Source organism: Heloderma suspectum, chromosome 2 (genome assembly GCF_057233095.1).
Source record: "Heloderma suspectum isolate Gila_16-S chromosome 2, 16-S_ref, whole genome shotgun sequence".
NCBI lineage: Eukaryota > Metazoa > Chordata > Lepidosauria > Squamata > Helodermatidae > Heloderma > Heloderma suspectum.
The window spans coordinates 361,508,328-361,533,482 of record NC_139459.1 but is presented as its reverse complement, the minus strand read 5'-3'; the positions used below and the strand labels follow the sequence as shown (position 1 = coordinate 361,533,482).

Here is a 25,155-nt window from a genome sequence, read left to right as displayed (position 1 = left end):
CTGCTAGCTTTGTTGTTAGTAATGCTTCCTAAGGCCCACTTGACTTCACTCTCTAGGATGTCCGGCTCAAGTTCAGTGAGCGCACTATCATGGCTATCAGGGACATCAAGATATTTCCTGTATAGGTCTTCTGTGTATTCTTGCCACCTCTTCTTAATCTCATCTGCTTCTGTTAGGTCCCTGCCTTCTTTGTCCTTTATCATGCCCGTCTTTGCACAAAACGTTCCCTTGAGATCTCCGATTTTCTTGAAGAGATCTCTAGTCTTTCCCATTCTGTTGTTTTCCTCGATTTCTTTGCAATGTTCATTTAAGAAGGCCTTCTTGTCTCTCCTTGCTATTCTCTGGAACTCTGCATTCAGTTGGATATATCTTCCCCTTTCTCCCTTGCTTTTCGCTTCCCTTCTTTCCTCAGCTACTTGTAAATAGGGGTGTCGGAGAATTTCTCCACGAATCTCCGGGAGGCTGAATGCCAACGCATTCAGCCCCCCGAAATTGGTGGAGAAACGGTCCACCCCCAGCCCCCTTCCGGGATGGGACTTACCTCATGCAAATGTCCCTCATGGCGGCAGGTCCCGGCGGTGGTGCAGTGTGCGGCGGTGGCCGGTCTTCTGACTGGCTGCCGCCGCCGCCATTTCCCAGTTAAAAAAAAAAACCTGATAGGCTATGTAAAGATTTACATAGGCTATCATGGCTAGATTTTCAAAAAATACCGTGATAGGCTACGTAAATCTTTACGTAGCCTATCACGGCTGACTTTGAAGAAAGAAAAAAAAGCGCGTACGCAAATGGCGGCGCTCATGGGCACCGCCACTTGCGTTCCTTATTTTGGCACGGGAAGTCTATGTAAAGATTTACGTAGACTACGGCTATTTGCGTTGCCCTTATTTTCGCTGTAGTCTATGTAAATCTTTACATAGACTACCCGTGCCAAAATAAGGAACGCAAATGCCGGCGCCGATGGGGCTTTTTTTTTTAAGTCAGCCATGATAGGCTACATAAAGATTTATGTAGCCTATCATGGTATTCTTTGAAAATCTAGCCGTGATAGGCTACGTAAATTTTTACGTAGCCTATCACGTTTTTTTTTTTTTTTTACTTCTTCCTGGCAGAAGAACTTTTGCGGCCGGAGAGGCAGGGCACTCCCCCCCAGCCAGAATTTCGGCGGGGAGGGATGGGGTGCCTACCCCCTGGCCAGAATTTCGGGGGGTGAAACGGAGCGCCTCCCCCCCACCATGAACCTGTGGGACCAGGTAAGGGACTTTCATCCATCCCTACTTGTAAAGCCTCATCAGACAGCCACTTTGCTTTCTTGCATTTCTTTTTCTTTGGGATGGATTTAGTTGCTGCCTCCTGAACAATGTTACAGATAGGGATGTCAGAGAATTCTGTGACGGATCTCGGTGAGGCTGAATGCCAGTGCATTCGGACCCTCAAAATCTGTTGCGGAACGAAGCCGCTCAATTGAGCCAATCATGTCCGGCTGTGGGCGACCGGAGCCGGCCGGCAGCTCTGCGGCTTTGCCACAGAGCGAAGTCGGCCAGGCAGGATTCCGGGGGAGATGACTGGATCACCTCACCCCTCATCGAGCATTCCAGGGGGAGGGACGGAGCGCCTCCCCCCCACCGTGGATTGCCTGGCGCGGAGCCAGGTAGGTGTTTTGTACATCCCTAGTTACGGAACTCCGTCCATAGTTCCTCAGGCACTGTGTCTATCAGGTCTAATCCCTTAAATCTATTCCTTACCTCCACTGTATATTCAGAAGGGATATGATTTAGGCATACCTGAACGGTTTAGTGGTTTTCCCTACGTTCTTCAATTTAAGCCGAAATTTTGCAGCAAGAAGCTCATGATCTGAGCCACAGTCAGCTCCAGGTCTTGTTTTGACAGACTGTACAGAGCTTCTCCATCTTTGGCTGCAAAGGACATAATCTGATTTCGATATTGACCACCTGGTGATGTCCATGTGTAGAGTCACCTCTTGTGCTGTTGGAAAAGAGTGTTTGCTATGATCAGCGTGTTCTCTTGGCAAACTCTATTAGCCTTTGTCCTGCTTCATTTTGAACACCAAGGCCATGCTTGCCTGTTATCCCAGTGATTTCTTGACTTCCTACTTTAGCATTCCAATCCCCTATGATGAAGAGGACATCCCTTTTTTGGTGTTAGTTCTAGAAGGTGTTGTAGGTCTTCATAGAACGGATCAACTTCAGCTTCTTCGGCATCAGTGGTTGGGGCATAGACTTGAATTACTGTGATGTTGAATGGTTTACCTTGGATTCATACTGAAATCATTCTATCGTTTTTGAGATTGTACCCCAGTACTGCTTTTCCCACCCTTTTGTTGACTATGAGTGCTACTCCATTTCTTCTAAGGGATTCTTGCCCACAGTAGTAGATGTGAGGGTCACCTGAATTAAATTTGCCCATGTTTGTCCATTTTCGTTTGCTGATTCCCAAGATGTCGCTGTTCAATCTTGCCATCTCATGTTTGACCACCTCCAGCTTACCTTGATTCATTGATCTGACATTCCAGGTTCCTAAACAATATTGTTCTTTACAGCATCGGATTTTCTTTTCACCACCAGACACATCCACAGCTGAGTGTCCTTTCGGCTTTGTCGCAGCCGCTTCACTCTTTCTGGCGCTACTTGGAAATACTCTCTGCTCTTCCCCAGTAGTATATTGGATACCTTCTGACCTGAGAGGCTCATCTTCCAGCATCATATATTTTAGCCTTGTGATACGTTCCATGGGGTTTTCTTGGCAAGAATACTGGAGTGGGTTGCCATTTCCTTCTCCAGTGGACCACATTTTGTCAGAGCTCTTCGCCATGACCTGTCCATCTTGGGTGGCCCTGCACGGCATAGCTTATGGCTTCACTGAGTTACACAAGCCCCTTCGCCACAACAAGGCAGTGATCCATGAAGGGGGGGAAGCTGGTAGATTAGCCTTTGGCCGCAAATGGTGCCTACTACGCCATTTGCATCCGGAGACTTACTTACAGCGATACGGCATGACAATGGCTGCCGGCCATATCGACATTCGCCAGGGATGCGGAGCAGGCAGCTGGCTCCACAGGATCGAGGCGGAGCGGAGCTGGTCTGGATGGATTCTGGGGGGGGGGGAGGAACGGATCTCCTCCCCTAGCTCCTTCCAGGCTTATCATGATTTGGCTTCGACCCATCAGGAGAATCAGAGACTTGAGGGGTCTCCGCTGGCTTCCTAGGAATGCAAGAAGCTGACTCAGAGTGAGTTGGACCCTTGGTCCATCTAGCCCAGTACTGTCGACACTGACTGGCAGCAGCGGCTCTTTGGGGTTTCAGGCAGGAGTGTTTCCCCACCTACCTGGAGGAGGCGGGGATTGAACCTGGGACCTTCTGCAAACAAAGCATGTGCCCTGCCACACTGAGCTGTAGCCCCATTCTGAGCAAGAGAAGAATTTCCCGCTGCCCCTCTGGAACAATCAGTGGTGCTGTGGTAAGGTCACAGGAAGCCAGAGAAGTAAAATTTCCAGGGATTGAAGGGCCAAGCCCTGCTGCAATGCAAGACATGTGGAATGTGGGGTGTGTGTGTGTGTGTGTGTCCGTGTGCGTGTGCGTGGCTGAGAATGCGAACTTGGAGGCTGGGATTTGGAGACTCTACTTGCAGATTAGGGGGAAAGTTCGGACTTTGGTCCACCCGCAGAGAAGTGACTGCGGACTGGCCTGCTTGCCATTGAGTTTAGAATAAATTATTTTTGGATTCTTGAGCTTGCTGGACAAAGCCCTGCTCTGAAGTGAGCTGGGGATGGGAGTGACCTGTGGAGAGTTTGCTTTTGTATGTCCACATCCCTGCTCACTAAGGGGACAACTCACTTCTCTCTGGGGCTCCTGAGTGCAAGGAGGGTAGGCAGAAAAAACCTAAAATGTGGTTTCATGTTAAGAATTGGAAAACAACTAAGAAATGCCCCTCCGAGCTGATTTCATCCAAGGAAAGGTAGGTCGGAATCTACGGGTAGATCTCTGGGGGATCTGCGGTGGATCAGCAAGCATTGCTGACTCCCAGTTGTGTAACAGCAGCAGCAACAACGGACTCCCTTCCGCCCTAAATTACGCTGCTGAAACGAAGGAAACTTCGGGGTAGGCAGGAGTGGGGTCTTGTGTCCAAGGACTGTGAGCCCCCTTCAGTTCTGGTGCTGAAAAGAAACTCCTGGGCTCAGAATAATTTCATTCTAAGTTCGTGTGTCTTTTTTGCACCAGGCTCCGGTTGCGGGAAGTTGGGGGGCTAGTAAAAAATGGAAGTCGAGGAAGTCAGACCTTTGTTTCCTCTCGTTCAGTCTCACCTGCACTGAGTGGCAGCGGCTTTCCTTCCCTCTCCTACCTAGAAATGCTTCCAGGGATTGACCCTGTGGGCTTCCATGTGCAAAGCAGGTGCTCCTTGGGTCCTTTACCTAAGATTTTGGTTCTCATGGCTTCCGAATAAAGTCAGAAAGGAAGCGACCTCATCCTGGGTCAGTCCATAGATCTTCTCTAGCTCAGTATGTAGCAGTTGCTCTCCAGGGTGTGACACCAGGGGTCTCTCTCATGGTGGCCTGTATACGCCAGGCATGGATCCTGGGACCAGCCGCTTTTGATTGATGTGCTCTATCACTGAACTACATTCCTTCCTCTAAAGAGTAAACAAGTTTCTGGTCCTCATGGTTCTCAGTGAAGGACTGATTTAAGTAGGAAGGTGTTCTATGCCATGTCAGGGCTTTGGCACCTCTGGGTCAATCTTGCCTGCAATGACTGGCAGCGGCTCTCTAGGGTTTCAGAGAGGGCTCTTTCTCAGTCCTCCTGGGAGATTCCAGGGACTAAAGCTGCCTTGACCACTGAGCTATGGTCGTGCTCCACAGTAGTTCTGAATCACACATGTAAAATCTTGCTTCACTAGAAAGAGTTACTGGAGATGTAGTGATGAATCCTGGGTTAACTTTGCTTGTAAAAGAATCGGACAAATTCCAGGAGGACAGACCTATTGGAAGCTCAGAAATAGAGATTCCACTGTTGGTGGCAGTCTACCACTGATCATTCAGGAGCTGCTGAGAGGAGGGAGAAGAAGAAATTATGGCTGCTATGTTCATATCTATCTTGTGGGGCACCCAGGAAGCATCTAAGTTGGCCACAGTTGGAAAACATATAATGAATTAGAGGGAACCACCTTGGTCTGATACAACACAGCTCATCTGATGTTCTTCTAATTATGTCCTTCAACCAATTCATGGAGAAGGCTGGTTGAACTGAGAACACTTTGCTATCGTTAATCCTGATAGAGCTGCACAGTGGGAAGGACCCTGTCAAATTGTTTGTATATATTCGTATTGCACTTTAGTTTTATGTGGAAGCCACCTTGGAAACATCTGTATCCTGGAAGGTGGAACATCAATAATTAAAATATATAGTAAAAAAAATTATAAATGAGCTGAATTAGATCTCTGATCCAGCAGGGCTTTTCAGGTGTTCCTATGAAATGCATCCAGCAATAATTGTGTCTCTCTGAGTCAAAAGAACAACTTGAATTTGTCTGTCAATCCTTCATGTCGATGTCTGTGGTCTAGAAGTTTTTCTGTCTGTAGAAAAGGGTTAAACCAGATGGACGTTTTAACCCTCCGCTTCTCGGCAGTTCGGTTGGGATCCTCACCCACCTCCTAATGCCACTCCCATCACTGCAGGATGATAGAAAAGTACTACCCCCAACTCCTGGCCTTGGCGTTCACCATCAAGGAGCTCAACAAGGATGCTGTTCTCCTACCCAACTGTACTCTTGGCTTCCGCATCTGTGACCACAGCAACATTGCAAGATGGATCTACTTGAACAGTCTGTCTCTCCTCTCCACACGGGGCCAAATGTTTCCGAATTATAGATGTCACAAGCATGATCAACTGCTCTCTGTTATTGGGGGTCTGGACTCCAAATCCTCAAGGGAGATTGCCTCCTTCATGGGAATCTTCAAGATCCCACAGGTGAGGGGATTCACCTGGGGATAGATGTGGGGGGCCTGCAGACCTCAGGAACACTAAGGTGGAAAGGCAAATATCTGGAAACAGATCTGCCTGTGCAGTGTGTGGGTTGCTTTGATTCTGGGTGGCAGGACTGGGGGGCCTTCTGGCTTTGGCTCACCTGCCATGCAATAGCTTTGGTGGTGGCTAGGAATCTCAAGTGGCTACTGCATGTCTAATCCCAGCCAGCAATAAGTCTGTTCAAAAGGTTTTGTATTGGGAGACATAACAAGGAGGTTTGCGACCCCTTAAGGAATAAAAATGTACAAGGTGCCAAAAGGATCCTTGTTGTTCTTGCTGCAATTGACAAACGCGGCTTCCCCTCTGCGGATTGGGGGGAGCCCCCTACACCAGCAAGATAAAATGTGTCAGTGTTTCATGTATTGGGACACATTTTGATATAAAATAGCTTCTGTTTCAGCCGCACACCTTATGATGTACACAGAAAGTGTTTGGAGTGGTGGCACTTCAGGAATTTCTGATGAAGACCTGCTAAAAGTTCTCATAAAGCTTCACTCCATATTTCGATATCCATTTTAAAATGGACAGCTTCCCTCTGGATAGCCCTTCATGCATCTGAAGTGGGCTGTAGTTGTCCATGGGAGCTTAAGTCATTAAAAATTGTGTCAGTCTTTACAGTGCAACAAAATTCTGACTGAACAGACTAACAGCAAGTTCCTTCCTTCAGCTCGGATATGGCTTGTTCGAGACAATGGAATTTCCTTCCTTCTACCAGATTGATCCCAGTGAAACCTCCCGGTATGTGGGCTTAGTCCAGCTGCTCCTTCATTTCCACTGGAACTGGATTGGGCTGGTTGCCTTAACTGATGATGCTGGTGAACATTTCATCCAGGCACTGACACCAATGTTCCAGCAGAATGACATCTGCGTGGCCCTCACTGACATGTTCAACCCAGGAAACGACCTCCTTCTACAACAAGCACTATCTGGCTCTATTCCTCATTCTTGGTTTGACCCTCAAGTGATGATTGTCTTTGGGGACCCCAGTGTTATACAGATATTAACAGTGTTCTTGATTATTCATGAATGAAAGACTAAGATCTCATTTAGGAAGGTTTGGATCCTGACATCCCACTGGGAAAGTTCTTCGACAGGACCAAAATTAGGACTGGCCAAACTCTTCCAGGGTGCTTTTCACTTCAGAGTCCACAGGAGGGATGTGCCAGAATTCAAGCATTTTCTCTGGGCTTTAGATCCACACCAACCACAAGGAGATGTCTTTCTCCGTCAATGGTGGGAAGTAGGGGTGGACGAAAGTCACTTACCTTTTCTCGCAGCTTGTTCGCGGTGGGGGGGAGCACTTCGCTGCTCCCCCCGCGAAGTTCAGGCCGGGGGGGGAGGCTTCCCGCCTCGCCCGGCCGAAATTCAGGCCGGGGAGGAGGCTTCCCGCCTCGCCCGGCCGCGAACACGAAAGTAAAAAAAAAAAAAGTCCCCTGATAGGCTACGTGACGAAATCTTTACGTAGACTACGACGAAAATAAGGTCAACGCAAATAGCGTTGCCCTTATTTTCGCCGTAGTCTATGTAAATCTTTACGTAGACTACAGCGACTAAATAAGGAACGGGAATGGCGGCTCCCTATGGCGGCCGCCATTCGCGTACGCGCTTTTTTTTTTTTAAAGTCACCCGTGATAGGCTACGTGACGATTCACGTAGCCTATCACGGCTGACTTTGCAAATCTAGCCGTGATAGGCTACGTGAATCGTCACGTAGCCTATCAGGGGACGGTTTTTTTTTTTCTTTGATTGCAATGGCGGGGGCGGCAGCCGGTCGAAAGACTGGCTGCCGCTCCCGCCCCGCTCGAACACCGGACGAACCGCTAGCCGGACCCGCCGCCGGGAGGGACATTCAGGGAAGGTAAGTCCCGTCCCGGGGGGGTGCGGGGTGCGGGGGGGTGCGGAGGATTTCTCCCTGAAACTTGTTCGGGGGGCCGAACACGTTGGCGCTCGGCCCCCCGAAGTTTCGGGGAGAAATTCTCCGCCATCCCTAGTGGGAAGACATATTTGACTGTCAGTTTCTGAAATCAGGCCAACTGTCTCCAAAGGCAGAGAGAAGATGTACCGGAGAGGAGAAGGTACAGGACCTGGAGGTCTACAGGTTGGAAATGACCCTGTCCAGTCACAGCTATGTAGTAAAAATGTAACCTAAAAGCCATTGTATGTGCCTTAAGCACCACGTAGCATTGTAAGAGCTGCGCATGCCTGGAATGAGCAGACAGTAACCCTAAGATAAGGTTGCTAAGCAAACCGCTGGCAACCAATCAAAAGTAACACGCTGGCTGAGGAATGCAAGCTAAGTGATAAAACTGCAGCGCGGGGGTTGCCAGGGGTCGACTCTGCTTTTGAGCGTGAGCTCCTTTGACGAACTGTTTGCAAACAATAAAATCGAGTTGGACCCAGCCTGAAGTTGACTCTCCTCTTTGGGGCAAATTGGACTAGCCTCCAGGGGGCGAAACTAGCATTTTGTGCAACAAACTCGCGAGCAGTCAGGAGTCCCTTGGACCACCCTGGGGTCAAACGACAGAACTGGCAAAGGTGCCTGTGGGGCGCGCCGGACCGCCTTTGAGGTCTGCCACGGCACCAGAGAACGGGGGTCGGGACACCCAGGAGGTTAAAGGCGTGGACTCCATTGATTGAGTCAACCAGGCTGAACGGGTCTGAAGAGACGGCACTAGGGTGTTGGGCAGAGTAAGTACTTGATTTCCCTTCTGTCTTTCTGTTTGAGTTGCCTTCGGAGCGTCTGAGGTTTGTCAGACTCTGTGTAAACGTCTGAGGTTTGTTAGACTCCGTGTAAGTGTCGGAGGTTTGTCAGGCTCCGTGTATGGTTTCAAACAGAGGTAGGCATAATGGGGGCGGGTAGCTCCCATTTAGAAAGCTCTGCCACTCCCTTGGGATGCATGCTAAAGAACTTTAGCAAATTCAAAGAAAGTTATGGCACTAAGATGTCAAAAGGCAAGCTGGTTACACTCTGTCAATTGGAGTGGCCGTCATTTGGAGTCAACTGGCCAGATATCGGCTCCTTTAATGAGGCCACAATTAGAAAAGTGCATGTTATTGTTGTAAATGATGGGCACTGGGATCAGTATCCCTATATAGACTCATGGTTGAGTTGCGCTTTGAGCAACCCTTCCTGGGTGAAACAATGTAAAGGAGAGATGTGCAAACAAATGCTGGCTGCAGACCCTCGGAGAATGAAGGGAGGGAAGGGAAAGCCAATCTTAGAGGGAGAAGACGAGATAGACTTGGCGCAAGGTTTGAGGGGGCAGGATCGTGATCATGCAATTTCGCCTCAACCTCCAGTAGAAAGTACCCTAACGGTGGCCACAGCCTCTCAACCCCGGCCAGCCGGGTCCACATCGCAAAGTCTCTCTCAACCACCATCCTATGATGGAGAGTATAACGTGACTCCCTCGTGCCCTGCCGACTCCTCTTCTGACCAAGTCCCAAGACAAGTGGCCCAACCCAGCTCACCAAGACCCCTGCGGGACCCATCCCAGTTAGCAATACATTTTTCTCCTCTGGCTGAGCCTAGGGCTACCCGAAACCCGCACCCTAAATATCAGTGCCCGATGCGAGAGGTAATGACAGGGGAGGGGCAGACTGCATTTGTATATGTGCCCTTCAGCACCGCTGATCTGTTCAATTGGAAAAATCAGAATCCTTCCTTTAGAGAAGACCCTGATAAGATGCAAAGTTTATTTCGATCTGTGGGGCAGACGCATCGTCCCACATGGGCAGATGTGCAGATGATGTTGCAAACCCTACTAACATCCGAGGAAAGGCGCCTAGTGCAAGGCACCGCTAATAGGATTGCTGAGGAGCGAGTAGCAGGAACTACTAGGGACCCCCATGAATTATGCCCCCAAGTAGACCCTGAGTGGCGTCCCAACGACCCCAGGGACCGAGAGCAGAGTCAGGACTATTTGGGAATAATAGCGGAGGCATTGGGGAGAGCTGTGCCACGTGTGACTAACTTTTCAAAGTTGTATGAAGTCCGCCAAGAGAAGGATGAAAATCCCTCTGTGTTCCTAGGATGGTTGTTTGATGCATTTAGGAAGTTTAGTGACCTAGATCCTGAAGCCTCAGAAAACCAGCGCATGGTAAATACAATGTTCATAGGGCAAGCAGCACCAGATATAAGAAAGAAGCTGCAGAAAGCCGAAGGAGCCGTGGGCAAGCCACTCTCCGAGTTGGTAGAGATTGCATATAAAGTGTATGGCAACTGAGAGCAAGTAACAGAAAGAAGGGAGACAAAACGCGGCGAAAAGCAACTGGCGATGCTAGCAGCCACCTTGAGTGGCAGCTCAGGATGCATAGAGCCTCAGCAGAGGCAAGAGGGGGGGCGGAAGAAGGGAAAGGGCCGCCCGAGGTTTGACGAATGTGCATATTGCCGAGAGAAGGGACACTGGAAGAAGGACTGCCCGCTGAGAAGGCAGAGAGAGAAGAGCCAGGGGGAGGGGCGCCAATTGAGAGCAGACTCCTCTGAGGAATGTAGCTGAAGGAGACCGGGATCTAAAGCCACCACCCCACGAGTAAGTACTCGGGAAGATCCCATGGTAAAGATAAGGGTTGGTGGCAGAGACTATGAGGCTCTGGTAGATACTGGAGCCACCTTTTCCATGATCCCTGCAAAACCCCCCCTCGCCAAAGAAAGCGGACGACACGTGACAATAGAAGGAATTGAAGGAAGAAAGGCTAGATTGCCTGTATGTGAGCCCCTCCTCACAAAGATCGGAGACAATAGACTAGAACATGCCTTTGTGGTCTCGCCCACATGTCCGGTTGCCCTTCTGGGGCGGGACTTGCTGACGAAGCTGCAAGCTGAGATCTTCTTTCGTGGGGATCAGATTGTAGTACAGCTACCAGTGAAGCAGAGCTCAAATTACCAGATGGCCCTCCAGGCAACTGAAACTGTGTCAAAGGCCAAGGGGATTGAGCTCTTAGAAAATGTTGACCCGTGTGTATGGGCAGATGGAACCCCAGCTCGGGCAAAGTATGTAACACCAATCAAAATTCCCCTAAAGGAGGGAGAGCTGCCTGTGTGTGTGAAACAGTATCCTTTGAAGAGAGCTACTCGTGCAGGCTTAAAACCGCTTATTGAAAAGTTTAAGAAGTACGGCTGGCTAGTAGAGGGCTCATCCCCCTTTAACACCCCAATATTGGGGTTGCTCAAACCAAACAGTGCCTCCTACAGGCTGGTGCAAGACCTGAGAGCCATAAACAAGAAAGTTTTAGTGGATCATCCCCTGGTTCCGAACCCCCACACCATTTTGACCCAAGTTCCAGCAAATGCAAGGGTGTTTTCCGTCCTAGATTTAAAAGATGCTTTCTTCTCTATCCCACTGCACAAAGACAGCCAGAAAATATTTGCATTCGAATGGGAAGACCCAGATACTTATCATAAAACTCAATTGTTATGGGCTGTGTTGCCCCAAGGGCTCGTTTCAGCCCCCCACATTTTTGGATTAGCATTGCAGAAGGATTTGGAGCAGTGGAAAGACAAGCACCAGGAGGTGGTGCTGTTGCAATATGTTGATGACCTGTTGATAGCGAGCCCTAGCATGCAAATGGGGAAGAGAGCAACAGAGTCTTTGCTGAACACCTTGGGAGAAAGGGGGTACAAAGTATCACGAGAGAAGGCTCAAATATGCCAACCAAAGGTCACTTTCTTAGGTTATGAAATTGAAATGGGAACAAGAGCCCTGAGCAAAGATCGAATTCAAGCTATACAAAATATGCCTGCTCCTAAAAGCCCAAAGGAGTTACGAGCCTTTCTAGGTCTGACAGGGTTTTGCAGAATGTGGATTCCTGATTATGGGGGAAAGGCTAGGCCCCTGTATGAGTCTCTTACCAAAGAGGGCCTCGCAAGTTGGAAATGGACTAAGGAAAATCAGCATGCATTTGAACTATTGAAGACTGCCCTCTCACAACCTCCAGCACTCATGATTCCAAATGGGCGCAAGCCCTATAGATTGTATGTGCATGAGAACAAGGGAGTTGCCTCGGGAGTCTTGACTCAACCAGTGGGCCCGACATGGAGGCCTGTGGGCTATTACTCCAAGGTCCTGGACCCTGTAGCAAAAGGGTGGCCAGCATGTCTGAGAGCCGTTGCGGCCACTGCTACCCTTGTAGAGGAGGCACAAAAGATTGTCATGGGAGCTAACATGGAGATACACACCCCACATGGTGTACCCCAAATCCTTGGAGCAGAGGGAGGAAAGTTCTTAAACCCTTCCAGACAATCTAGATATGAGATCTTTTTGTTATCTAATCCAGGCCTCACCTATAAGCATACCACGGCCCTGAATCCAGCCACCCTTCTGCCAGAACCAGGACCCCCATGTCATGATTGTCTGGAAGTGTTAACTCAAACAGTATTGATTCGATCTGACTTGACAGATGACCCGCTTGAAAATCCAGAAGAAGAGTTCTTTGTAGATGGCTCAAGCAATGTAATCGATGGCACACGACATACAGGATGCGCCGTGGTAACGCTGACTGAAACTATGTGGAAAGAGAAACTCCCCGCAAGTTGGTCAGCGCAAGCAGCAGAACTCACTGCCTTGACACGTGCACTAGAATTGGGGAAGGATAAAAGAGTGAACATATTTACAGACTCACGCTATGCCTTTGCCACCGTACATGCCCATGGACTACTGTGGAAAGAACGTGGGTTCATCACAGCCTCTGGACAGAAGATTGCAAATGGACCGCAGATTGTGACACTACTGGAGGCTCTCCAACTGCCAAAGGAGGTAGCTGTGGTGCATGTAAAAGCGCATGGCAGAGCCACAGATGAGCACCAGAGAAGGGGAAATGCGAAGGCCGACATGGCAGCCAAAGAAGCAGCGCAGATGGGAGGAGAAGTAGTGTTTCAAGGCTTAGCCCATGAGATACCCCTCCGCTTGGAAGATTATAAATCAAAATACACCCAGGCTGATGACAAAGCTGCCGAGGAAAACAAGGCCACAAAAAATCCCCAAGGGTGGTGGATAGTCCCAGGAGGAAAAGTCATGCTACCCCGATGGCTGGCAGAAGAAGTGGTAAAACAACTTCATGCGAAGACCCACATGGGAAGCACCGCAATGGGAGACTTACTTGTTCGACAGGTTGTGGCACCGGGATTGTATGTAGAAGCCCAACGAGTCGCAGCAAGATGCCCCACCTGCCAGAAGGTAAATCCAAAAGGGGCCCGAGTGCCACCGCCAATGGGAGGACGACAGTGGGCGCACTACCCTGGACAGGCCTGGCAGATTGACTTCGCAGAGCTTCCAAGGTCAGGCCGACACCAATATTTATTGGTACTGGTGGATCAGCTAACGGGATGGGTAGAGGCCTACCCTACAAGGACAGCTACAGCATCAACAGTGGCACGCTTCCTGCTCCAGGAGCTGATACCTCGGTTCCTGTTGCCTGAGTCTATTGAGTCGGATCAAGGGAGCCACTTTGTGGGAAAGATAGTGCAAGAAGTGTCTAAAGCTTTAGGCATTAAATGGAGACTCCATACCCCATGGAGGCCTCAGAGTTCAGGTCAGGTGGAGCGCATGAATAGGACATTAAAGACAATGATAACAAAAATTTGCATAGAGACCCACTTAAAGTGGCCCCAGGCACTCCCACTGGCTTTAACTCGCATTCGTAGCACTCCACGTAGAGGGATAAAATTGTCACCTTTTGAATTAATGTTTGGAATGCCTCCTAGGGTTCTGCCAGCAGGGTGGAGGGAGCAAGTCACTGTCGATTTGGGAAAAACTGAAATTGGAGAACATGTTATTGCCTTGCAGTCTGTTTTGTCATCCCTTCACAGGTTTGCTGCACCATTCCAGAGCCTACCGCTGGATGTTCCAATCCACAACTTCCAGCCGGGGGACCAGGTGCTGCTCCAAAAGTGGAAAAAGGGCCCCCTAACTGAGAGGTGGGAGGGACCATACCAGGTGTTGTTGGTAACCCATACAGCTGTCAAGCTCAGCGGAAATGACAGGTGGACTCACTGTTCCAGAATAAAAAGGTATAACCAAGGTGAGGACACCAGCTCCCAGGGCGTGGTCACTCCGGAAGCTGACCTCCTCTCGGAAGAAGAAGCCTGCAAGCAGCGGGATAAAGACAACTGGCATAGTTATCCTATTTCAGAACTGAAATTAAGATTATGTAAAACAAGGACCAAAGATTAAGTATGCAGCAGCTGTGTCTGTTAGTAATAATCCTAAGGCTAAATCTAGCTGTAGGAGAAAACAGCATGCTGTTTCTAGCTGAAGCTGTAGCCAGATATTTGAACCTCTCGAACTGCTGGGTCTGCATACAGGCCGAAAATGAGGGAAAGGTAAGCACATGGATCCCTCATCCTCTGAACCTGACTGAATTAGTACACACCGATTATAGAATACATAAACAAACAAATGTTACTTGGGAAGATGATTTTATCTTAAGTCAAACTCCATCATGGGAAGTACGGCCTCAGTTAGGAGAATGGTGCTTCATGCAAAACAGGTCTGACACACATACACACTTTGTAGGAAATAGCAGCTGCAGGAATTATATAGTAAAGGGAGGTGCATGGCATAACAACCACACCTCAAAGAGAACTTTTTGTGCAGGATATGCAGATTACATCACCCTTCGGCCCGAGGTTTCAAGGGTGATAGGTGGCCACAAGTGTGTGTTGTGGTCAATCCCTCATAGTAGCTCACAATCCTTGTTCTATTGCATTCAAAACCAGACAAAAGATCAAAATGCTAGAGCATGCTATATGAATGGAACTCTAAGCCCACGTGGAGATTCAACCCTATATTTGGGATTTTACAATCAGTATTTGGATCCCCAAAAATATGGCCTAGCAGACAAGTCTTGGCCTGCTTTGACTGGCCATTATTGGATCTGTGGGACTCACGCATACACCCAGTTGCCCGCCAACTGGACTGGCGTGTGTTATCCTGGGATATTAAGGCCCCCATTCACGCTGTTGCCTCAAAGGGCCTCAGTACTGCACCGACTATATGGAATAGATAAAAGATCCCTGAGCATGGAAGACTTGTCTGCTACACAAAGATGGGGAAATGATGAGTGGCCGGCAGAAAGGATAATAAGGTATTATGGGCCTGCCACTTGGGAACCCAACGTGGTGGGAAGAGAACCCACGTACCTTACTAACCGCATAATCCGGCTTCAGGCAATAGTGGAAATCTTTGCAAACGAGACTGCAAGGGCCATAGATTTAGCAGCCACACAGCTAACCCAACTCCGCAATGCTGTCACCCAAAATCGGATGGGACTTGATTACGTGTTAGCAGCAGAGGGGGGCCTTTGTCAGAAGTTTAATTGGACAGACTGCTGTTTGCAGATTGATGACAATGGCGATATCCTTAGGGATATTGCAACCAAAATTAGAAAAATAACTCACGTCCCAGTACAAACCTGGAACGGGTGGAGTACTGACTGGCTGACTTCATGGTTGCCGAACTTTCGCTGGTTGAAGACTGGATTTATGATATTCTGCTTAGTTATGCTAATTTTGTGCTTATTACCCTGCATACTTCCCTGCATTATAGCCCTAGTCAAACATACAGTAGAATCTGTAGTCAGCAGGGAAATGTTTGTACATTACCAGAGATTAGCGATGGCTGAAGTAGACTAAGTGTTATAAGAAGAAAGCATCTTGAGGGGGGAATTGTAGTAAAAATGTAACCTAAAAGCCATTGTATGTGCCTTAAGCACCACGTAGCATTGTAAGAGCTGCGCATGCCTGGAATGAGCAGACAGTAACCCTAAGATAAGGTTGCTAAGCAAACCGCTGGCAACCAATCAAAAGTAACACGCTGGCTGAGGAATGCAAGCTAAGTGATAAAACTGCAGCGCAGGGGTTGCCAGGGGTCGACTCTGCTTTTGAGCGTGAGCTCCTTTGTCGAACTGTTTGCAAACAATAAAATCGAGTTGGACCCAGCCTGAAGTTGACTCTCCTCTTTGGGGCAAATTGGACTAGCCTCCAGGGGGCGAAACTAGCATTTTGTGCAACAGCTACAGCATCTTCAATGCTGCCTATTCTGTGGCACATGCGCTACATTCCGTGTCCTCATCTGGATACAAACGTGGAATGAGGGGGGAAGGCAAGTGGCTTCCGAATATCCAGCCGTGGCAGGTAATGTCCCCCTTCAAATTTTGCAATTTTTAGAAGGTGCCTTGGTGGTTTCTCAGTGGTCTGATCCTGGAAGCAAAGGCTGAACCTGGGAAAAAGGCTATTAGTCCACACTAAGGCTCCAAAGAAAGACATTTCCCATGGATATTCTTTCATGGCTGTCATTTCCCCTGAAGAGCCTTAAGAAGGGAATGAAGAACAGCAGAGACTCACACTGTTTCTGTAACATTTATGTATTTACTAATGTGGCTAATGAGGAGCAAGAAATCAAGCAAGTCCTCACCCCAAAGCCATAGTGCTAATCTAGTAAGCATTGCTGCCCCCCCCCCAGAATCGGCAGAAGCAAACAGCAGGCAACCCTCCCCCCACCCCCGCCAGGCAGCTGCAGAACCCCAGGAGTTGCTTCCTTTGAGGGTTCAAGCCTAATGCTTCTGCCACCCATTCAAAGGCATGAGGGCGGCTCGTAGCAAGCAGACGCCAAAGGAAAAAGCCCAACCACTGGGCAAGCAGATCTGAGCAATTAGTGCCCCATGAACATGTCTTGATGCATCTTAAGTGCACGCAAAACGATGGAGTACAGAAAAAAAAGTCTCATAACATGACAGCAGTCACGGTATTGTCAGGTTTCAAGCCCTTCCGACCTGTGTATAGTCAAAGAAGTCAGTCTCCAAGTCAACAGGTTTTACTGAGCAAAGCAATCATTCTCTCAGCGAGTCAGGTGACAGACCTGGTCATCTTCTGACAGCCCAGTGCTAAGGTCCCTGATCAAGCTGACACAACCCTAACCAGCTTATTTGAAGTTCACTCTGAGGGATGAACACCAGCAGAGGAGAAAGCTGTTGCACTTCTGACTCTGCTCTACAGCACGAATCCGGAAAGGCTTCCTCAGTCCCGCCCTCAGGGACGATCCTGCCCTAGAGGCCTCCTGTGGTGGGCCAGCTTGATGGAATGCCTGACCTACTTGTGCTGCTCCTCCCTCTTGACTGTGGGCTTGATCCATGCATCTGTCACACTCACCTCCTCCCCCTCTGTGAGTTGCTGGGTTCTCACAGAAGGAAAAGTTATGGTGGGCTTCGATCCCACTGATTAGCCTGCCCTTGGGAAGGTCCTTCCCTGTCTCTGTGAGCTCCCTGAGGTTTGGGTTCCTCTTCCATGGTCTCTGCAGGGAGACTGGGCCCAATTCTGACAGGTATGTTGGAAGACACCAGAATGCACTCACAAATACCCTGATTTCTAATTCTCTCTTCCATTTCAGATTTTTGCCTCCTTGAGGAAAGTCCGGTTTAACAACAGCCTTGGAGAGCAAGTCTCTTTTTATAAAAAGAGAGAGAGATACGATATTGAGAACTGGATTTTCTTCCCAAATACATCCTTTGCTCCCAGGAAAGTTGGACAGGTGGATCCAGAAGCTCCCCTCGGCCAAGATTTCACCATTCATTCTGATGAGATTGTGTGGGCTACAGAGGTGAGTTTGTGGTGAATATCAAGGGAGAAGGAAAGGATATCGTAGTTCTGTCACTTGAGAAGAGAAGTCTCCTTTCTAGATGAGATCAAAGGCCTATTGAGTCCAGTGATAAAGAACAATGTTTGCATGCAAAGCCCCCAGGTTCAGCCCAGGGCATCTCCAGGCAAGACTGGAAAAAAGCCTCTCCTTCCATGCCCAGGCAGCCGCTGCCAGTCAGGGCTGACTATACAGGGTTAGTTGGATCAAGGGCCTGACTCGGTAGAAGGGAGCTTCCAATCATTCTGATTCTGTCTTAGAATATTTTTTATATCATCTTCTATTATGATGGTTCTAAAGAACCTGCAGGTAGGGATGGATGGACACATCTCCGTCCAGGGTGCAAGGGAGCTTGACGAGCTTCCCCCTCCGCTCGCGCAGCCCGGATCCACTTGGTGAGCCTCCCTGTTTCCCCGATGAGCCGCATGACCCATGCCTCCTTTCCACACCAAATACTCCGGCAGTCAAGTCTTTGTGCTTTATGCACACAAGGGCGGAGCCCTTGACTGCTGGAGTCCTCAGCGCGGCGCATCCCCCCCCCGCCGCCGCCAAGCACTCTAGACCTGTCCTTCTCTCGAGGAGGGCAGGGCTAGAGCACTGGAGTGCTGCAGTGGCCCTTCCTGCCATGCCGGTTGTCAAGAACTTCCTTGACAGATGGTGAGGGCAGGACAGGTCCCGACTTCGCCACCCCTCAGCACGATTGCCCTGTCCTCTTCCCAAGGAGGACAGGACGAGAGCACTGGGGTGCCACTGAGGCCCTTCCTGACCATGCTGGTTGTCAAGAGCTTCCTTGACAGCCAGCTGAGGAGGTAAGGGTCCTTAGCGGGGCTCCCAGCCACTCGTCGAGCTCTGGGGTGCTCGGTGGCCAGGTCCAGAAAAGATTCACCCTTCCTAAAAGTGGTCCTATCCATTGTGTGATGGGAAACTTGGCTGAGTAACTCCAAGTCCTTTTTAGTGTGATGCCTATTACATGTAAAACCTCAACGATTTCTCTCTTCCCTTTAAGAAGACACCCCTTGCCAGGTGTGTACAGCAGTGCTCTCCAGGGCACCGGAGAAGAGTTCCAGAGGGGAAGCCCGTTTGCTGCTATAGATGTGATCATTGTCCAGAAGGGACAGTTTCTAACTCGACAGGTACCACAAACTTTGAGAGCTATGTAAAAGTGCAGAATATACTGGGGCAAGAGTCGAGTGAGGACATTGGAAAACCAGAGACAAGAAAAAGAGTGAGCCATTTCCCTAGGAATATTTTCTCCATAAATCCTATTTTGATTGCATTAACTCGGTGGTTTAGTGGTTTGCAAAGTCTTCACAATTTCTTGAAGAAACCTTCTAATTAAATAATAAAACAATGACTCTCATTACATTATTAACACTCACAAGTACAGAATCTGTCGGGGTATCTCAGATACTCACATTGGCCAATCACTCCATGTTGTTGTTCAGTCGTTCAGTCGTGTCTGACTCTTCGTGACCCCATGGACCATAGCACGCCAGGCCTTCCTGTCCTGCGCTCTCTCCCGGAGCGTGCTCAAGTTCATATTCATTGCATCCGTGATGCTATCTAGCCATCTCATCCTCTGCCGTCCCCTTCTCCTTTTGCCTTCAGTCTTTCCCAGCATCAGGGTCTTTTCCAGGGAGTTTTCTCTTCGCATTAGGTGGCCAAAATATTGGAGCTTCAGCTTCAGTATCTGTCCTTCCAATGAGCACTCAGGGTTGATTTCCTTTAGGATGGACTGATTTGACCTCCTTGCAGTCCAGGGCACTCGTAAGAGTCTTCTCCAGCACCACAGTTCGAAAGCATCAATTCTTCGGCGCTCAGCCTACCTTATAGTCCAGCTCTCACAGCCATACATTACTACTGGGAAAACCATAGCTTTGATTAGATGGACCTTTGTCGGCAAGGTGATGTCTCTGCTTCTTACTATGCTGTCTAGGTTGGCCATAGCTTTCCTCCCAAGGAGCAAGCGTCTTTTAATTTCATGGCTACAGTCACCGTCTGCGGTGATCTTGGAGCCCAAGAAAGTAAAATCTGTCACTGCTTCCATTTCTTCCCCTTCTATATGCCAGGAAGTGATGGGGCCAGATGCCATGATCTTTGTTTTTTTAATGTTGAGTTTCAAACCAGCTTTTGCACTCTCCTCTTTCACCCTCAACAAGAGGCTCTTGAGATCCTCTTCACTTTCTGCCATTAGGGTGGTATCGTCTGCATATCGGAGGTTGTTGATAATTCTCCAAGCAATCGTAATTCCGACCTCTGATTCATTCAACCCGGCATTTCTCATCATGTACTCTGCATATCAGTTAAATAAGCAGGGTGACAATATACAGCCTTTTTGTACTCCTTTCCCATTTTTGAACCATTCCATTGTTTCATGTCTGGTTCTTACTGTTGCTTCTTGAGCCTTGTACAGGTTTCTCAGGAGACAGGTAAAGTGGTCTGGTACTCCCATCTCTTTAAGCATTTGCCACAGTTTTTTGTGATCCACACAATCAAAGGCTATAGTGTAGTCAATGAAGTAGAAATAGACGTTTTTTCTGGAATTCTCTTGCTTTCTCCATGATGCAGCGAATGTTGGCAATTTGATCTCTAGTTCCTCTTCCTCTTCTAAACCCAGCTTGTATTTCCGGTAGTTCTCAGTTCGCATACTGCTGAAGCCTAGCTTGTAGGATTTTGAGCATCACCTTGCTGGCATGTGAAATGAGTGCAATTGTGTGGTAGTTTGAACACTCTTTGGCGTTGCCCTTCTTTGGAATTGGAATGTAAACTGACCTTTTCCAGTCTTGTGGCCACTGTTGAGTGTTCCAGATTTGTTGGCATATTGAATGCAGCACTTTAACAGCATCATCTTTTAGGATTTTAAATAGCTTGGCTGGAATACTGTCATCTCCGCTAACTTTGTTGTTACTAATGCTTCCTAAGGCCCACTTGACTTCACTCTCTAGGATGTCCGGCTCAAGTTCAGTGACCACACTATCATGGCTATCAGGGACATTCAGATCTTTCCTGTAGAGTTCTTCTGTGTATTCTTGCCACCTCTTCTTAATCTCATCTGCTTCTGTTAGGTCCCTGCCTTCTTTGTCCTTTATCATGCCCGTCTTTGCACAAAACGTTCCCTTGAGATCTCCAATTTTCTTGAAGAGATCTCTAGTCTTTCCCATTCTGTTGTTTTCCTCGATTTCTTTGCATTGTTCATTTAAGAAGGCCTTCTTGTCTCTCCTTGCTATTCTCTGGAACTCTGCATTCAGTTGGGTATATCTTCCCCTTTCTCCCTTGCTTTTCGCTTCCCTTCTTTCGTCAGCTACTTGTAAAGCCTCATCAGACAGCCACTTGGCTTTCTTGCATTTCTTTTTCTTTGGGATGGATTTCGTTGCTGCCTCCTGAACAATGTTACGGACCTCTGTCCATAGTTCCTCAGGCACTCTGTCTATCAGGTCTAATCCCTGAAATCTATTCCTCACCTCCACTGTATATTCATCAGGGATATGATTTAGGTCATACCTGAACGGTTTAGTGGTTTTCCCGACGTTCTTCAATTTAAGCCGAAATTTTGCAAGAAGCAGCTCATGATCTGAGCCACAGTCAGCTCCAGGTCTTGTTTTGACTGACTGTATGGAGCTTCTCCATCTTTGGCTGCAAAGGACATAATCAATCTGATTTTGATATTGACCATCTGGTGATGTCCATGTGTAGAGTCGCCTCTTGTGCTGTTGGAAAAGAGTGTTTGCTATGATCAGCATGTTCTCTTGGCAAAACTCTATTAGCTTTTGTCCTGCTTCATTTTGTACACCAAGGCCATGCTTGCCTGTTATCCCGGTGATTTCTTGACTTCCTACTTTAGCATTCCAATCCCCTATGATGAAGAGGACATCTTTTTTGGGTGTTAGTTCTAGAAGGTGTTGTAGGTCTTCATAGAACCGATCAACCTCAGCTTCTTCGGCCTCAGTGATTGGGGCATAGACTTGAATTACTGTGATGTTGAATTGTTTGCCTTGGATTCGTACTGAGATCATTCTATCGTTTTTAAGATTGTACCCCAGTACTGCTTTTCCCACCCTTTTGTTGACTATGAGTGCTACTCCATTTCTTCTAAGGGATTCTTGCCCACAAAATAGATATGATAGTCACCTGAATTAAATTCGCCCATGCCTGTCCATTTTAGTTCGCTGATTCCCAAGAGTTACGCAAGCCCCTTCGCCACAACAAGGCAGTGATCCATGAAGGGGAATCACTCCATACTGTATTATTAAACACCGTACCTCCATTTTCAAATGTTTTGGCATCAGGGCTGAAGCTGTTTGTGCAGAACATCGATCAGGGCAGGTGGTTGGTCATCTTTGGAACACCTGGAGCATAGGGATGTACGAAACTACTTACCTGTTTCGTTTCATGACATCTGTGGGGGGGGAGATGCTCTGTCCCTCCCGCTGAAATCCTCGCCGGCTGGCTGTGCTCTGCAGTGACTCCACGGAGCCGCCTGCCGGGGCCACCTGCAACAACATCCGGCCACTCCTGGGTTGCGCGGGGATTCAAATGGTGTATTTACATAGTATTTACATAGCAAATGGCGTATTTACAAGTATTTACATAGCCTATCACAGCGAAAAATCATGACGCTAATGACAGCTGCAGACGCGGCCGCCATTCTCAAAGCAGCGCGAACGGCACCAGGTAGGTGCTCCGTTTCGCGCGCCTTTTGCGGGGGGAGGGGCTTCATTTCGCCACGGATTTCAGGGGGCCGAATGCACTGGCATTCAGCCTCACTGAGATCCGTGGCGGAATTCTCTGCCATCCCTACTGGAGTATGTTATCCCAATCTCAAACACGTTGCCATTTCTATCGATAGCGATTACTTCAAGGTGTTTGCTTTGCCAGCCTTTGCACCAACAGATCTCCTAAGGGGACAGTCCATCAGCTGAAGAAAATTACAGATCATTATTTCTTTATTTCTTTACCATTCAGGAGGCACTGCAGGTGTGCAATAGTGGTTCACTTCATACAGTCCCCAGATTTTCACTTCTGGTTACAGCTTTGTGGGGTTTCTTCTTTAAAGAATATTAAACATCAGTCTGGTACATGAGGCCATGATATGGAGGAGAAAAAAGGCGTTTAGTACCTTTTCTGTCGCTTATCATATGAAATATGATGCTGATGTTTAAAGATAAAATAATGAAAGGGAGGTTGTACCTTAGGTGTAAAGAAGGCTATGGAATTGATATTTCCATCTCCTTCTTTGTGGGTTGAACTGCCCCATATAAAGAACATGTACGTTTGTCACTTTTGAGATGCTTCCATTCCTTTTGCTCATTCCAGATGCAGATCGCTGTACCCCATGCCCAGAAGATCGACACCCAAACAGGAACCAAGACCAGTGCATCTCCAAGAAGATCCATTTCCTTTCCTATCAAGAGACACTGGGGTTGGTTTTAACTTCTCTTGCCCTTGCCCTGTCTCTGCTCACAACTGTAGTGCTGGCAATCTTCATTAAATCCCGTGACACACCAATAGTCAAAGCCAACAACCGAAACCTCACCTATGTACTCCTCACCGCCCTCCTGTTCTGCTTCTTCTGCTCTTTCCTGTTCATTGGCCGACAAACAACGGTCGCCTGTCTTCTCCGACAAACTGCTTTCAGCCTCACCTTCTCTGTTGCTGTTTCTTCCGTGTTGGCAAAAACTGTGACGGTGGTTCTGGCCTTCATGGCCACCAAGCCAGGAAACATGGCAAGAAAACTCTTGGGGAGACAACTGACAAACTCCATTGTCCTGGCCTGTCCCCTCATCCAGGCTGTGATCTGTGCTGTCTGGCTGATGACCTCTCCGCCATTCCCAAACTTGGACTTCCATGCCTTGGCTGGAGAGGTAATAGTGGAATGTAATGAAGGCTCAGTCACCATGTTTTACACTGTCCTGGCTTACATGGGCTTCCTGGCTCTCATCAGCTTCACAGTGGCTTTCCTAGCCAGGAAATTGCCTGACAGCTTTAACGAAGCCAGGTTTATCACCTTCAGCATGCTGGTGTTTGGCAGTGTGTGGATCTCCTTTGTTCCAACCTACCTGAGCACCAAGGGGAAGACCATGGTGGCCGTGGAGGTCTTCTCCATCCTGGCCTCTGGGGCCGGTCTCCTGGGTTGCATCTTTTTCCCTAAATGCTACATTATTGTGCTGAGGCCGCATCTCAACACCAGGGATCATCTTATACGGAAAAATAATTAAAGAAACTATCACTTTCAGAACATGCCCTGCTAGTCTAGTTCCTTGTCAATTATATCTACAGTGGCGAGAAAAAGTTTGTGAACCTTAACAATAATTATGGAAATCCCATAGTTTTACAACAATAGCCTTCATCAATCAAAGCCAGTCCTTTTCTAAATATCCAATAGAGTTTATATTTCCCAACTGCATGTCTTGTGAAATAAAATAATATATAAAGAAGGCATATAATGGGTACTTAAGAGTCAGGAGATGTGCAAAAGTAATTGAACCCCTGGTTGCATCAGCACAATTAAAGGGATTAATTAGAATCCTGTGTTTAAGTAAGGCAGACCTTCAGGGGTGAGTTTGGGAGGCCCTACCCTATATGAGGATCAGAAACTTTGGGAGTTTGGTATTGACCATAAGGTTGTGTATAAACACGTCATGCCACGATCAAAACACATCTCTGAGGATCTCAGAAAAGCAGGTAGCGCTGCTCAACAGTCCAAACAGGGTTACAAAACCATTTCTAAGGATTTGGGGCTCCACCAATCCATTGTCAGATCGATTGTCCAGAAATGGAGACAGTTCTAGGCCATAGCCACTCTACCCAGGAGCATTTGTGCTACCAAACTCTCTCAAAGAACAAACTGGCGCATTACCCAAGAAGTCAAAAACAACCCCAGAGTAACATCCCAGGATCTGCAGGCCACTCTCGCCTTGGCTAATGTTCATGACTCAATGATCAGAAAAAGACTGAACAAGAACAGTGTTCATGGGAGGATAGCCAGGAGGAAACCACTGCTCTCTAAAAAGAACATTGCTGCCCATCTGAAGTTCACTAAAGATCACATAGATGGTCCCCAAGACTTCTGGATCAATGTTCTGTGGACAGACGAGTCAAACATAGAACTTTTTGGCCTGAATGAGAAATGTTATGTTTGGCAAAAAACAAACCCTGAATTCAAACAGAAGAGCCTCATCCCAACTGTCAAGCAAGGAGGTGGGAATATGATGGTTTGGGCCTGCTTTGCTGCCTCAGAACCTGGACAGCTTGCCATCATTGACACAAGCATGAAGTCTGCAGTGTTTCAGAAGGTTGCAGAGGAGAATGTGAGGCCATCCATCCATGAGCTGAAGCGGAATCAAAAGTGGGTCATGCAACAAGGCGATGATCCTAAAATACAAGCAGTTCTACAAAAGAATGGCTGCAGAAGAAGAAATTCCGTGTTTTGGAATGGCCTAGTCAAACTCTGGACCAAAATCCCATCAAAATGTTGTGGCAGGACCTAAGGT

At 48.1% G+C, this 25,155-nt stretch overlaps 1 protein-coding gene across 4 annotated transcripts; it reads left to right on the top strand.

Moving 5' to 3' along the window:
• The first annotated feature begins 11,705 nt into the window (after nt 1–11,705).
• On the top strand, nt 11,706–24,102 carry LOC146355654 (vomeronasal type-2 receptor 26-like). Of its 4 annotated transcripts, none has more exons than XM_084832585.1 (4): nt 11,706–14,355; nt 17,420–17,629; nt 18,672–18,798; nt 22,979–24,102. In XM_084832585.1, the coding sequence occupies exons 1-4, from the start codon at nt 14,209–14,211 to the stop codon at nt 23,878–23,880; spliced, it is 1,386 nt and encodes a 461-aa protein (XP_084688711.1). In that variant the 5' UTR covers nt 11,706–14,208; the 3' UTR covers nt 23,881–24,102. The 4 variants fall into 4 exon arrangements, with proteins under 4 accessions (XP_084688711.1, XP_084688712.1, XP_084688713.1 ...); XM_084832586.1 differs by having other exon boundaries at nt 14,035–14,355; nt 18,675–18,798; nt 22,979–24,096; XM_084832587.1 differs by lacking the exon at nt 11,706–14,355 and adding an exon at nt 15,899–16,167.
• Nucleotides 24,103–25,155: the final 1,053 nt, after the last annotated feature.